Raw genomic sequence first — 13,665 nt, 5'->3', positions numbered from 1 at the left:
TGTTTTATTCCTGTCTTGGATCCTGCTGATGTAATTTCCCAGACTTTGTTTTGTCATTTATTTTACATGACTGCCATCTAGTATACTGTTTTGAATCTAGTACCTTAGTATTAAACATGTTCAAGAGGCAGAAAGAACCTTTTTGGTCAAATAGTCTATCAGATGCAATTACTGGTCAAGTGTTGTTACATAGTCTGACTGCCAGTAGGTCGATATCAATAGTATATTAATTATTTTTCTATTTTTAGTATCCAGAGTTTCTAACGGCTGCGGATGCCGCTGATAGACTACGCGACTTCAAGTTGAGGTGAGATGTTCAGCTCTAGTTATTTTCATTATTTTTTATGATATCATTTCTCGAAGCTCGTGTTTAGCAGCCATTAAAACCAACAATTATAAGAATATACGTGGTTTGGAGATTAAATTTGCGCATGATTTGGAAATACTCGCTCGATATCTCGTTATCCATCTCATCCCCCACGTTTTGAAAGAATTGGTTTATTTCCCTGTCTCGGACAACTTTCCAGTGCTCTATTACAAATACCTCATTATATCTTTAGACTGCAATATGTTGGGCAACGTTGTCAGATGTATATCAAACAAATTAAAATGTCCTTAAACGAAAAGTCGGGCAAGGACAATGAATATAAAGTTAAAGCTTTGCGAACAACAACAAATATACACACCTTAGTCAAGGTAAGGTCTTTGAACTCTTAGCGCGATGTCTCCGTGAATAGATGAAGTGTTTTCTCTATTTTGGCAGTTGTTATATACCATACTTGATGCGAAGTTGTTTGAAGACGCTGCTCCCTGGTTATCATAGAATATTGCTTGATATTTGCAGTAGTATTCTTTTCCTCTTGCAAGAAGCCTCTTCGAGGAATCTTGTCCCTTTCGTAGGAATATTTGTAGAGAGCCACTTCAACCTTTTCACTCTTGTCACCTACCTCTGTAGCTCAGTGGCATTTTTCATCAACCGTTCCTGGCTTGAATTTAAAGTGTGTATAATTCCACTCGAAATTAAGACCCTTTAAACCTTTAGAATTTACCTGCCTCGAGTAAAGTGCCAAAAATCATAAAATAAAAAACGTTTAATATTTTTCAGGACCTATTTCACTCTCCGCCTTCATACAATAACCATGTTAATCTTTCGTGGGTTGACACAAAGAAGAACGTAAGTGGCAATTTGATTTGATAAAATGTATTGGTTGATTTTTACGTTTCGATGTAAGCACTTGTAATTAATCATCTAGAGCGATAATCAGTTTGTCCGGCGCTGTATATGCTAATATTTCAGTATACATTGACAGAAAAAAGATATGAATATAGATAATGTTAAAATCGCACAACGGAGACCAAACCCCCGGGCTTGCTATCCCAATCTGATACAAAAAAATTTTTGTTAGCATCGCAGGATGAACCGTATAATCGGTCTTTGAACAACAATCCTGCCTGCAAGCTCAGTGATGATGTTTATTTTATATCAGATCAGATCTCTGCTGAAAAATTTAGCAATAGAATCAACGTCTCATGGCTCGTGACTAATATAGCTTTATCTGCGTTTACGCTGACCGTAAGGGAAAGTTTGACACATCAGCTTTTCTTTATCATTTTTACAGCCTACTTCGAGCACTACGGCGAGTAATGAAAAACCCGAGGTAAAAACGGACACCGTTCTTGACGAAAAGTAAGTGTGCATGTGCTCAACAGTTTATTGTAAGGATACACTAGGCATGCACTAGTAATTATAACGACAGTCTTACCGCGTTCCATTAAAAGGGCCCAAAAATGGTCAAACCGGTCATATTTTGAATTGAAATAGAATTTTTCGTTAAAAATAAAAATCATAAAAGTGGATTTCCTGTGCCAGACATAATGATATGCTAAATAACGATATGCTTGAATGCAACCTTCTTTTTGGTTGCGAAATATTGGAAAAATAGCTATAGAAAATATAGCTCTGCATGGGAAGTTGACAATTTTTTTTATATAAATGCAAAATATTTTATGAAATATATATTGTACACATAATATTTCATTCTATTTGACAATTAAAATAAATTCAAGTGGAAAATTCCGCGTTTGATCGAAAAAATTCCGCCTATATTAAAATATTAAATGTTAAAATGGTGTAAAGGTTCTTCTCACTCAGTACAAAATTTGACATCTTCACTCGGCGATATTTTTCACACTTTTCAATAATTCGCCTCTTAACTTTCCAGTCTTACTATATAGGATGCTCTTTTAGCTGTATATTAACGCCTTTTTCCAGTTATTTTTAATTGGGGAATGGTCCATTGGCGAGATTTTTCTCAGAAAGGTTTTGTCATGGCCAAATTGAGTGTTTTCTCGAATGATTATGTCTTCTTGTGTATAATCATCTCAGATTTTAAAAACAATTTGTTATCCTTTCAGACGGAAACGAGCTGGAATTACACCGATAACATTCGATGCTAGTTCCCCACCAAAAAAGGCAGCAGGCGAGAAAAAGACGAAGGTGGAATATTACCTCCCGCCTGGCAGACGCGCTAACGCAAGCAATGGTAACGTTGAAGGCAAATCAATGCCTGGCCAATACAACCGTGGAGGATATAAAAGCGGCGGTTCTCGTGGTCGCTTTGGAAGAGGGAGATCAAGAGGGTATAATAGACGTGGGTGGAGATGGTAGATTTTTTAACTGTTAGAAGTTTTTTACATCGTGCAATGATCATGACTTTGAGAGGGTTTGGTGCTAATATATATTGCTAAGTTATGAACAAACTATACGTCATTGTTCTATTTGAAAACTAACTTTTGAATTTGTTTCGATAAACTTGCTTTTTTACCGCAGTGTTTTAGCCATGGCGTTAGGAACCGAGGGGCCAAAACTCTCCTAACTTTAGATATCACAGAATAAGTGCCTTTCTGTTTTGAGGTAAAGATTAAGGAAAAATTTAATTATATAGAACTACGGTTTTCTGCATGGCTTCGTACAGTTTATTTTTACAGTATACATAATACATGTCGACTTTAAGTGCCTGTTCCACCAGGCGAATGCCCTATAGAAGTAAATGCCCCTTCCCCCAACTTTGATGTGCTTCCTACGCCTATGGTTTTGGCAAAGCGGTTATTATAGTTCTTCCTGTGATTAATGCTGCCAGTGGTAATTTGTAATATAACGTGTAAATTCAGGTGTATCGATAGTTGCTTTTTAGTAAGACCCGTTTTCGAAAAGTCGAATTTTTCATGCGTCAAACCTAATAGTAATGAGCTAATTTCTTTCTAATCTTGCATTCGATCTAAATATTTAAAAGATATCGTGCATTTTTTGAAGAATCGTTAACCTTTGATATCTGTATTGCTACAACTATAAACGTTAAACATTCTCATTTTAAATATATTCCACCAAGACAAAAATGGATATGTTGGAATCTTAAAAATGGGATACACGCAGTAGCCTTGTCATCCATAATATCAATTTAGGTGAAAGTATGACTTCTGAACAGCTGCAAATGCTAACTACAGGTTACAACCTCATACCCAGCGTACTCAATCTATATACAGGAAATACGCAGTCCAGGTGTATGTGAATATTCATTCATCGTTCATGAGTTTCGGAAAGTTGATATTTTGTTTTAATATTTTGGTGTAAAAAAATCCCCATCCTTGTTATCTACGATACTAGAAAAATCAACTCGAAAAATCAACTTTCCACCTGGGTCGAGTAATCTCAAAGCCAAAGGCATCTCGTGATCGATGTAACATGAACCCGCTGAATGGACCACAGTAAGACTGCCAACCACGGATAGTCGTTTTGGGAGTTGAATTTGCAACATGATGGTCGGAGGAAAACCTAATGGCCGATAAAACTGCTTGTGTTTGCAGAGTACTTTCACAACTTTGGTTCCTCTTAAATGTAACCTGCTATGCGTTATTTGAACACATCTTACTAGAAAAATGAAAATGAAATTTGCATCAACGCGTGGAGCTGCAGTTAATGATCGTTCAGGTTTGCCTTTAAGATTCGGAGTTTTTCAAGTTTTGGTATTACCGACGACCGTCAATTGATTCTGGTGGTGATACTGGTGCGCTGTCGTCTTGGAGTCCTGGTCGTCGAGGTTTGCGAGTTGTTTACTCAAACCAGTAAACTCAAACCACTGACATAGTGACATGTTTTCATATTTCGAATTCTGGCGTATGGAAAATACTGGATTCATTCGAACTGAGAACGTGTTTTATGGGATCAAAATGATTACCGGTAAAAGTGCATACAAAAACTGAAGAGATCAGAATCAGCTGGCGTATATAGAGAAATATTATAAATATAAATAAGGTAATAGTTCAATATATATATATAATATTTTCCGTCGTAGATTTAATATGTCGAGTTTATGAGAGGAAATATTTCCAAACAAGTTAAACGTGTGCTAACACAAGGACAACAGTAAATATTGCAGCATCTTCAACTAGATAAGCCTGATTGTGACTTGTGAGAACTTTGAAATGCTTTAATGCAAGAGCATTGCCATCCCAGAATGTTAGCTGTTTGGTTTACTCTGTTAATTTTAAGTATTTTTATCCTGGGCATTCAACCATTGCAAACTGCAAAGTAAATATGTAATGAAACAAACCCAAACTTTCAGCAAGTTTGTGCACGAATCCAAATCACGTTTGGTGTATGGTATAAAGTCTGTTATTGATAAAGCAGTACTGCATTGGCTTTAGTTGATTTGCTGCCCATATGCAATGCAAGTCAACAGACTTGGACCTGACAAAATTGGATCATGTGAACAAACCTTAACTCTGACATTTTGGGAATGTTTTAATTGCAGAGACAAATATTCATGCTCACATTCTAGCAAGTTGCACAAGTATGCACCCTAAATCCTTATGTAAAGCAACTACTGACCTGTATATATATTAGTATGTTAGTTAATCTGGCTGAGTGCACCAGCAAGGTCAAAATGTGTCAGTGGGAGAACCAAAACTTTTTGCTTAAATTGGAAGTCACTGAACAACCATCTTTTGGCATTAAACTTCATCTTGCACACTCATTCCAGATAAACTAAATTAATATACTAATGCATACAAGTCAGTGAAAGCAACTTGTATCATAGCCCAGAACATGTGCATCACTTTGCACAGTTTGTTGTTTCTGTGTCAGCATTTTTGAAAAACACCCAATGAAATGGCTGATCTTCAGGTGTTTCATTACAAGCTGCCAAGCAATGATTTCCAGCACGTACTCTAGGCAGTAGGCTGCTTTGTATCTAGTATTAATTTTTTTAACTTTTCTTTCTTAGGTAAAAAAATTCAGCATGTCTTGTTTTTCTCAAATACTGAGAAGAAATGTTCATGAATTCATGCAGTTGTCAAGATTTAACCTTTCAAATATCCGGCATCTCTCCACACCAACGCTGGAATTTGATTACGTAATTGTTGGTGCTGGCTCTGCAGGTTGTGTTCTGGCTAATAGACTGTCAGAGGACAAGGCAAATCGAGTTGCCCTATTGGAAGCCGGTCCAAAAGACAATACATGGACAATCCAAATGCCAGCTGCTCTGACGTACAACCTTGCAAATAATAAATATAACTGGTTTTATCACACTGTACCACAGAAGCATTTAAATGACAGGTAATATTTCATACCACTTTTTTACGATTTGTGATGACATCTCTGATTACATAATACTTGTGATATTATATGCAAAGGTACATAAATTTATAGGTAGGGATAGTTCACCCCCTATCCTGGGGTATGCAGGATGGGTATAAATATGTAAGCAGATTAGTATCAAACTATACATATTCTGGTGTACTTAGTACCAACCACCCCATATCTGGTTTATTCAACCCTAAATGTTCATTGCACATCATCTTTCTCCTTTTGCTTGTTGAGTTCTCTACTTTCTCCAACTATAAGCTGACTTCTCTACTTGCTTGTTGATTTGAGCAGCTTTGGTTGCATATTCGCAGTCATACACTACACATTCAAGTGAGCTTCCTGATTTTGAGTGAATGCATACGCGCTACATCAAACAAAGCCACTTAGAATTTCAAAATGTGACAGGGCAAGAATATTATAAGGCTACCAGGTACATTATTATGTTATTATGTCTTCGTTGTAGGGTAATATATTGTCCACGTGGTCGTGTTTGGGGCGGATCCTCTTCGCTAAATGCCATGGTTTATATTCGTGGACACGCATATGACTACGATCGATGGGAGAGTGAAGGATGTGATGGCTGGTCGTACGCCGACTGTCTGCCGTATTTTAAGAAGGCTCAGAACCATTGCTTAGGTATTTAGCTCACCTTATAAAACATACATCAATTAACAACCTTATTTGGCAGTATTGCATTTGCGTATAAAACGTCAGATTGCAATAAAATTTGGTCAGGATTGAAAATTTAAATGTTATATGCAGGTCATTTGGAAGGTGGATAACTCCTCGATTGCCAGTAGTTGAAATAATTTTTACGTCTTGAAGTCTGAAAAATAGCCTGATGCCTCTTTCTGCGATGATTATTCATTTTTATTACCACATTCGGTCTGTAGACACAAACACTGCCCCACCTGATTTTAATAACTACTGTATTAAGTCTATACCAGGAGGCGTCTAACTATAGATTCAACACTGGTTTTTCTCCTAGTTTAATGTGAATAGGAAGGGAAAGGGCAAAAGAAGAGTTCAGGAAACAAGACGTTTAGGTTAAAGCTCAATTCTTGGTTTGCATATGACGTCATAATCAGTCATTCAGCGCCATCTTGGTTGATTCTACAAAGTTTTACTTCTGCTACTATTCTGTAACTTCTTACAACTATTAAAAACTATTAAACAACAACTATTAAAATACAGCAACGATAAAAAAATTATTTGCGCACATGTTTTGGAAAATCAACCAAGATGGCGGCAATTGCAAACCACCTATTGTAACCGTAAATGTGTAAATTTTAGGGTATACACTATGACTTTGAAGTATTGAAATGAGTAAATAACATGATCCTGGTAGACTGGTAGTCGTGTAGTCATCCTAATAATAGTGCTTGTTTTGTTTTAACAAGACTTGTTTTAATACCTCGGGTAACCGGGCTCGATAGTGAACAGCCCCCAAATTAATGACCCCTTTTTTTTCAATCTTAGGGGAGGACGATTACAGAGGAGGCAGTGGTCCATTGCATGTCAGTCAGGGCAACTGGGATAATCCCTTGTTTAAGGCTTTTGTCGATGCGGCAGTGCAGGCCGGGTATAAATATACTCCTGATATGAATGGCTACAGACAAGCCGGGTTTGGTCCCATGGATATGACTATACACAAGGGCAAACGTTGGAGCACCGCAAACGCATATTTGAAACCTGTGCTTGGTAGAACTAATCTAGTTGTGTTGACCGAGACCTTTACTAGAAAACTGTGCATCGAAAACAATAAGGTGGTTGGTGTGGATTACCATAACGCTGGAAAAAAGATTGGTCATGTACGAGCCACGAAAGAGGTGAGGTGATAACTTTTAATCACGGGTTATCCTTTCGGTATGAATAACAAGTGTATGCAGTAGTGGCACCACCAATTTCACGATCTCTGAGGAAAAGCAAAGGCGTCGTCTCCCACTATAATAGTGAGTTTAAGATGCACCAAATCTAGGACACGGACGCGAAGTTAATACTGCTCTAATCTCCACAGTTTCCCAACAAGGATGGAAATTATGGGCGTTTGATAAATAAAGTCATGGCCGTAATTAAAACAAATGAATACCAGTATCCTAATATATGGTAGTACTGTTTTTCATGTCACGTCCCCGTCGTAGATCTGGTGCATCTTAAACTCGCTATTAAGAAAATCCAGCAGAACAAAATTCATCAGACGAGCCTAGATCAGGGTTTCCACATCTTATTTGTATATGATTACATGTCCACATCAGTAGATATAGGATTGGAAAAACTATAGAGTGAGACAAATAACTTTTGAGGAGTATGTTATTATTTAAGCAGTTATATATTTCCATCTCCACCCTTCATATATAATTGTGGTGTGTTTTTTTTCATAATATTTTTCCTTCTTAATTGAACACCGCTCTTCCGCTTTTTAAAGAATTTATAGAAAATGACGAGTCTGCAAGTTGCGTCTTGCTTAGCTGTGTAAATTGAACGTTGTTGTGTTGTTGATAAGCATCGTGGTAGGCCTGCATGTATCCACAATTCATTGTTCTGAACCACTCACCAAAAATATGTATCCCCGCTAGCCAATTGCAAATGTGTAAACTAGAGGAAATTCTATGAGTCGAAATACTATAAGTGCAAGTTTGGTAAATAAACTGATTGTAAAACCATGCTTTTTGCATGCAATTCCTATAGGTGATTTTGGCCAGTGGAGGTATAAATTCTGCACAGCTTTTGATGTTATCTGGTATTGGCAATGGTGATGATCTTAAAGAACTTGGAATTCCTGTTTCCCTTCATTTACCTGGGGTTGGATACAATTTACAGGATCACTTGGAAGTGTATGTCCAGCATGTAAGTTAAACGCTGAATATCCTCATCTCTCCGTTGTATCATCGCTTGAACGCAGAACGAGTCTGCACCAATCAGAATGCAGTAAATCAATAGTCAATTCACACTAACACTGGAAATTTTTTCAAAAATCACCATACTATACCCAGAGTATAGAAGTGGAAATTAGTATGGATATTATGAATTCCATACTATTTCCAACTAGAATCCATAAACTATTACTTAATGGTTTTCGTGTTTGGATGCCCTGATCCAAACACTAGCTTCGACCAATCAGAACGCACGTTATAAATGTTTTTTCTAATATACTCTCTCTTGCCATAATATGGATATGAAAAAAATTTGCATAATAAACAACTTTTCAAAACTCATATCGGTTGTAATATCGTGCGACGTAAATTATTTTAATTTTATTGCAGATATTGCAAAAATTTATAATTTTCCCCCAAAAAATGGCAAATTATTTAATAATTTAGTCGAGCTTTGATCCGGATGTTATATGGAGGTCATTGGCTTACACCTACTCGAAACTCTCGAAGTAGCCGTAATCATGTTGCTGTATACTTATATTTTCCTCATTCCTTCACAACCAGGAATGTACTCAGCCGATCACACTCTATACAGCGCAAAAGCCATGGAATATGATGCCCATTGGAGTCCAATGGTTCGCCTTCCGGACCGGTTTTGCGTCGTCTTCTCATCTAGAAGCTGGTGGTTTTGTACGCACTCGAGAAGATATACCGCATCCCGATGTGCAATTTCACTTTTTTCCCTCGCTCGTTATTGATCATGGACGAGTTCGACCAAATAAGGAAGGATTTCAGGTTGGTTTGCGCGTACATACGTTTACATTATAGCGAATGCGTGGATTTCATCTTTGCCCATTTATGATTTAATCTTTTTTTTTTAAATTTGAAACGTCATTCCATCGAAATTTCGTGGAACGCTTAATATCAGGGAGTGTGCTAATCGCGTTTATTGAAATCGGGGCTCGTCACTTCTAGTCATCATAGACCTCGCGGGGTTAACACCGGGCTGAATTTTTGGGATTTTTTTTCCTATTATATAAGTATTTTGATATTTTTAACGGATTTTCGGATTTCGCTCTGTGGGATGCCCAAAGTTCAAGGGGATGAACTCCTTAAAATATTTAGGTTTTTAGTTTTCTGAAATGTGTTCAGATGCATTTAAAATTGGGCCTTTTACTCTTTAACTTTTGCTTTTATACCATGAATTGTATTCAGCCTTACAAAAGTGAAGCTTATATTTATGTTGGGCATCGTTTGATATCAAGAACCAGCTCTGGGAATTTATATCTATCGAAAAATTCCCTAGGGCTGAAATATGTCGGGCATATACCACTGACTGGGCATGCTTATAGTAATAACTTCCTGCATTACCGGTACACATTTTTAAAGAAAACTTATGTTCTTAAAATCATACAAGAGCGCATAATGCGCATTTACATATCCTGAATTTCTTAATACAAACATTACGATTCCTGGGGGGCACACTATATGTAATATTAAAATAAGCAATAGCCGAGTTTAAATTATGATCCCGGTTTCGATGGGGATCAATCTACTGGTAATGCTCCAGGGGGTGAAAATAGAAACTTTTTGTCTGGATGAGCGTTTGCAAGAAGTAAACTTGACGTTTTCTACCACTCACAACCCGTGTTTTAGTCTTCATGCCCCCAACATGTACAATACCGCCATCTATAGTGTTTCGAGCAACGCTCTCTTTTCTAAAAACCGTGACTTCCTGGAAGTTCGGTATTAAGAAAGAGAGCCCTTACAGACAGTTCTAAGACAGGGTAAGAACTGAAAAAATGTTGGGGGGGGAGTGTGCAGTATCTTCACAGCAGGTAAGAGGCATCATTGCAATGTTCAAATATGGTCGTATCTGTAAATATTACCCCTCTGGATCCCCCTATTTCTCTATTGAGACAATCGAAAATACCAGTAAGCTGTCCCTACAGAAATGCAACAGTACCGGTCTGGCCGTTTTTACTGTTTTTATTGTAACATGTTCATCTAAGCTCGTGATTATTATTGTTTCATCTCTTTCGTTAATATTCTTTCATTTCTTTCATGTTTTTAGGCTCATGTTGGCACTATGCGTGCCTTCAGCCGTGGTTACATGAAGCTGGATCCAACGAATCCATATCATGACCCCTTAATACAACCAAATTACTTCGAACATCCCCAAGATATCATCGACATGAGGGCAGCTGTGAAAATTGCAAGAAAAGTATTTGCCCAGAAAGCTTTAGATCCTTTCCGAGGACCAGAAGTCACACCAGGTAATCGATTTACTTTGCTATTGCTTGCTTGTGGCTTGTGATGATGAGTTTATAGGCATGGGTTTATTTTTTCCAAAGTACATCCAAAAACAATGAACAAAGTTTATCTCACGTAAAATAATTTGATGTGGAACTTTCTATGTAATTTATGCATTATTATTTAGAAAGTTATCAAATTATTTGTGAGTATAAATGAGAAAAATTTTTACTCGCCCCAGCGGCTCGTCCATTTTCAAACATCACTTGTAGTATTAATCCCACATTGTACTCTCTATATCGATGGCTTACCTATTAGTATCAGGACAAGCGAAATATTATGTCGAAACATGTTTGTTTTCCACGGCACAGTTTGTTTCAGAAAATCTCCCTTAAATTGTTTGGTATATGCATGTAGTCATTTGAAAAAGTGCACATGACTTCAAACAGACAATTGCCGTTCAAGATTTGAACTAAATTGATGCTTTTTAGAAATTGTTTGCGCAATGTAAACTATGCACGCGTATAGTATACCTTCTTATAATTATTTCGAGAAATCCGGTCGAAATATATGAAAATACAAGCGGTATCTGTGCTGCAGATTGGCCATGGTATGCCATACCGCTTGTATTCTCACATAGCTATTTCTCCTTTCGTCCCCTCATACAACCGAAATCATACTTTTTCAATCTAACCGAACAGCCCTTATATATAATTCGAATTTTACATCTTGTGATTACTATAGGAGTGGATGTTACGAGTGATTCGGCCATTGATGAATTCCTGCGAAAAAAAGCAGACACGTCGTATCACCCGTGCGGTACTTGCAAGATGGGTCCAGAAAACGATCCTATGGCGGTTGTAAATCCTAGTGGTTGTGTATATGGAATAGAAGGACTTCGGGTGGTTGACTCATCAATCATGCCCAGTATAGTGAGTGGCAATCTTAACGCACCGACGATAATGATGGCTGAGAAACTGGCTGATGTGATTTTGGGTAAACAAGCACTGCCCAAGTTAAACAGCCCTGTCTGTGAGAATGTGGAAAAATGAGTTCGAATATATAAGTATGGTTTTTATCAAATTTTATGAAATTCTGCTAAAAATTCTGTTTTGACGGTCAGGCAACAAGAAGGGGTTTCGTTTTTAACTAATCCGCAATTTTTTTTACATTTTTCAGGCCAAGCCAATTATAATGCCTAAATTTTAATACTCCATTTAAATGGTAAATATTGCGCCGCTTTACTGGAAATAGTCAATATCAATGCATTCTGATTGCGTGGGGTTTCTGAAAATGTAAAAAAAATTGCAGATTGGTCTGAAGCAACAAAGAGGAATTTCGTTTTGAACAAATCCGCATATATTTGTAAGTGAGAAAAGAAAATAATGTTACCTTGCCGAGATTATTTCGAACGCAGTTTAAACTCTTTTTTCCCTTTAATAATTATAATACATATTAACAGTTGTTTATCAACTAGGTTTGTTTAATCTCGTTTGTCTTCTTTTTCCTAAATTTATGGTTATATTTACATTTCTTTTCGCTATTCCTAAGTGAGGCTTCGTTCTATTTCACATTTGCTCCTTTGTTAATTTTTCTAATTTTTCAAGTGCAGTTTCATGTGTTGAACATAAAATTCCTATTCACCATTTTTGCGATCGCCTCTTTTATGCACCATCGTTCGTTGAAGGTGATTGTTTTTCGTTTATGAAGCCCGAGTAGTTTGATAGCGTGTCTGTCAGTTGCAATTTTCGTTCGGTGACGTTATCAACAAGTTTTTGATGACTTCTCGACCACCGGATGGTTGCTGGATTCCAGCGTTGTTTAGTAGGTATATTCCAGTGAACCGATATAGAAATTAGAAAATAAATTAACTGTGAGCATGGCGCGGTTATAGAACTGCCAAGGAAAGTAATCCCAAGAAACAGGTTTTGCAAGCGAAACAGTCCTGAGTCCCTCTGGCCGAGTTTTCTCAACGACACACGTCACACAAACCATTGTTATCGTGGCTCTCCGTAAATTATCTCCTTAAAGATATGGCGTTTAACGATTTTTACACACATGCAGCTCCCATTATTTTTCCATACGTCAAGTCATAAAATTTGTGGCCGGTAAAACCAGTGAAATATTCAAGTTTGTTTTCTGCGTAATAAACTTGAATATTTTGGAATGTGTTTTTTAAAAATCAGTATATTGGATTTAGAAATACGACTGACTACGCTGTGTGTTGTATTTGCGAGATTCAAGTTTCAAAATTTTTCCGGGGTGGATGCCTCTTAGAGAGCTGCTGTATTGTTACAAATATCGCGCCAGACTTTCACAAAGAAATGAATCGGAAAAGAAATGAAATTTTACGGCGTTAGGAATTGTATTGTATGGTGCTAAATTGGCTCTCACGATGGCCGTTTGAAATCTTAATTCCAAGATTGCAAATATCACCTTTGGTCATAGGATAAGCTATTAAAATTATCTTGTCGCCCGGACACTGCGAGCAAGTATATATACATATACGCCGCGCTAACGCTTATTGAACCCATCAACAGCGTGAACGACCAATCAAAATCATTTCTGTTTTCGATTATCCCAGAGCCTTTGTTTCCTCGCCAGAGGAAATCGCGGGCTCGGGGAACAAGATTAGCTTGGTTCGCATATTTGATCACTGATGTGACGCCTCCGAATGATTCAATTCAATGATAGGATTTCGGATTTAGTTTATTTTAATGACGTCAGATTTATAAATGTCCCGAACTAGGCTAAATCTCTCTAAATCTACCAAACCGGTACATTATTTCCTGGTTCCCATTTGGTCGTGAGTATCGTGAACACGCCAAGGTGGCTGATGACTGATGTGATAGAATATTTTTATTCATGCGCAGTCAACAATGATCGATTTGAATA

At 37.3% G+C, this 13,665-nt stretch overlaps 2 protein-coding genes across 2 annotated transcripts; both read left to right on the top strand.

The window, feature by feature from the left end:
* Window positions 1-223: 223 nt before the first annotated feature.
* LOC114544768 (apoptosis inhibitor 5-like) lies at window positions 224-3,171 on the top strand. Its single transcript, XM_028563297.1, has 5 exons — window positions 224-307; window positions 561-696; window positions 1,106-1,174; window positions 1,620-1,687; window positions 2,416-3,171. Exons 2-5 carry the CDS (start codon window positions 589-591, stop codon window positions 2,666-2,668), a joined length of 498 nt encoding a protein of 165 aa, XP_028419098.1. The 5' UTR covers window positions 224-307; window positions 561-588; the 3' UTR covers window positions 2,669-3,171.
* A 586-nt stretch (window positions 3,172-3,757) lies between these two features.
* Window positions 3,758-11,863, top strand: LOC114544769 (choline dehydrogenase, mitochondrial-like). Its single transcript, XM_028563298.1, has 8 exons — window positions 3,758-4,312; window positions 5,283-5,614; window positions 6,108-6,280; window positions 7,124-7,473; window positions 8,333-8,491; window positions 9,082-9,312; window positions 10,592-10,793; window positions 11,515-11,863. Exons 2-8 carry the CDS (start codon window positions 5,298-5,300, stop codon window positions 11,820-11,822), a joined length of 1,740 nt encoding a protein of 579 aa, XP_028419099.1. The 5' UTR covers window positions 3,758-4,312; window positions 5,283-5,297; the 3' UTR covers window positions 11,823-11,863.
* Window positions 11,864-13,665: the final 1,802 nt, after the last annotated feature.

The sequence above is a fragment of the Dendronephthya gigantea genome, unplaced genomic scaffold (genome assembly GCF_004324835.1).
Source record: "Dendronephthya gigantea isolate DGI-Jeju-01 unplaced genomic scaffold, DenGig_1.0 000933F, whole genome shotgun sequence".
NCBI classification, from domain to species: domain Eukaryota; kingdom Metazoa; phylum Cnidaria; class Anthozoa; order Malacalcyonacea; family Nephtheidae; genus Dendronephthya; species Dendronephthya gigantea.
This window is presented reverse-complemented; position numbering and strand designations above follow the sequence as displayed.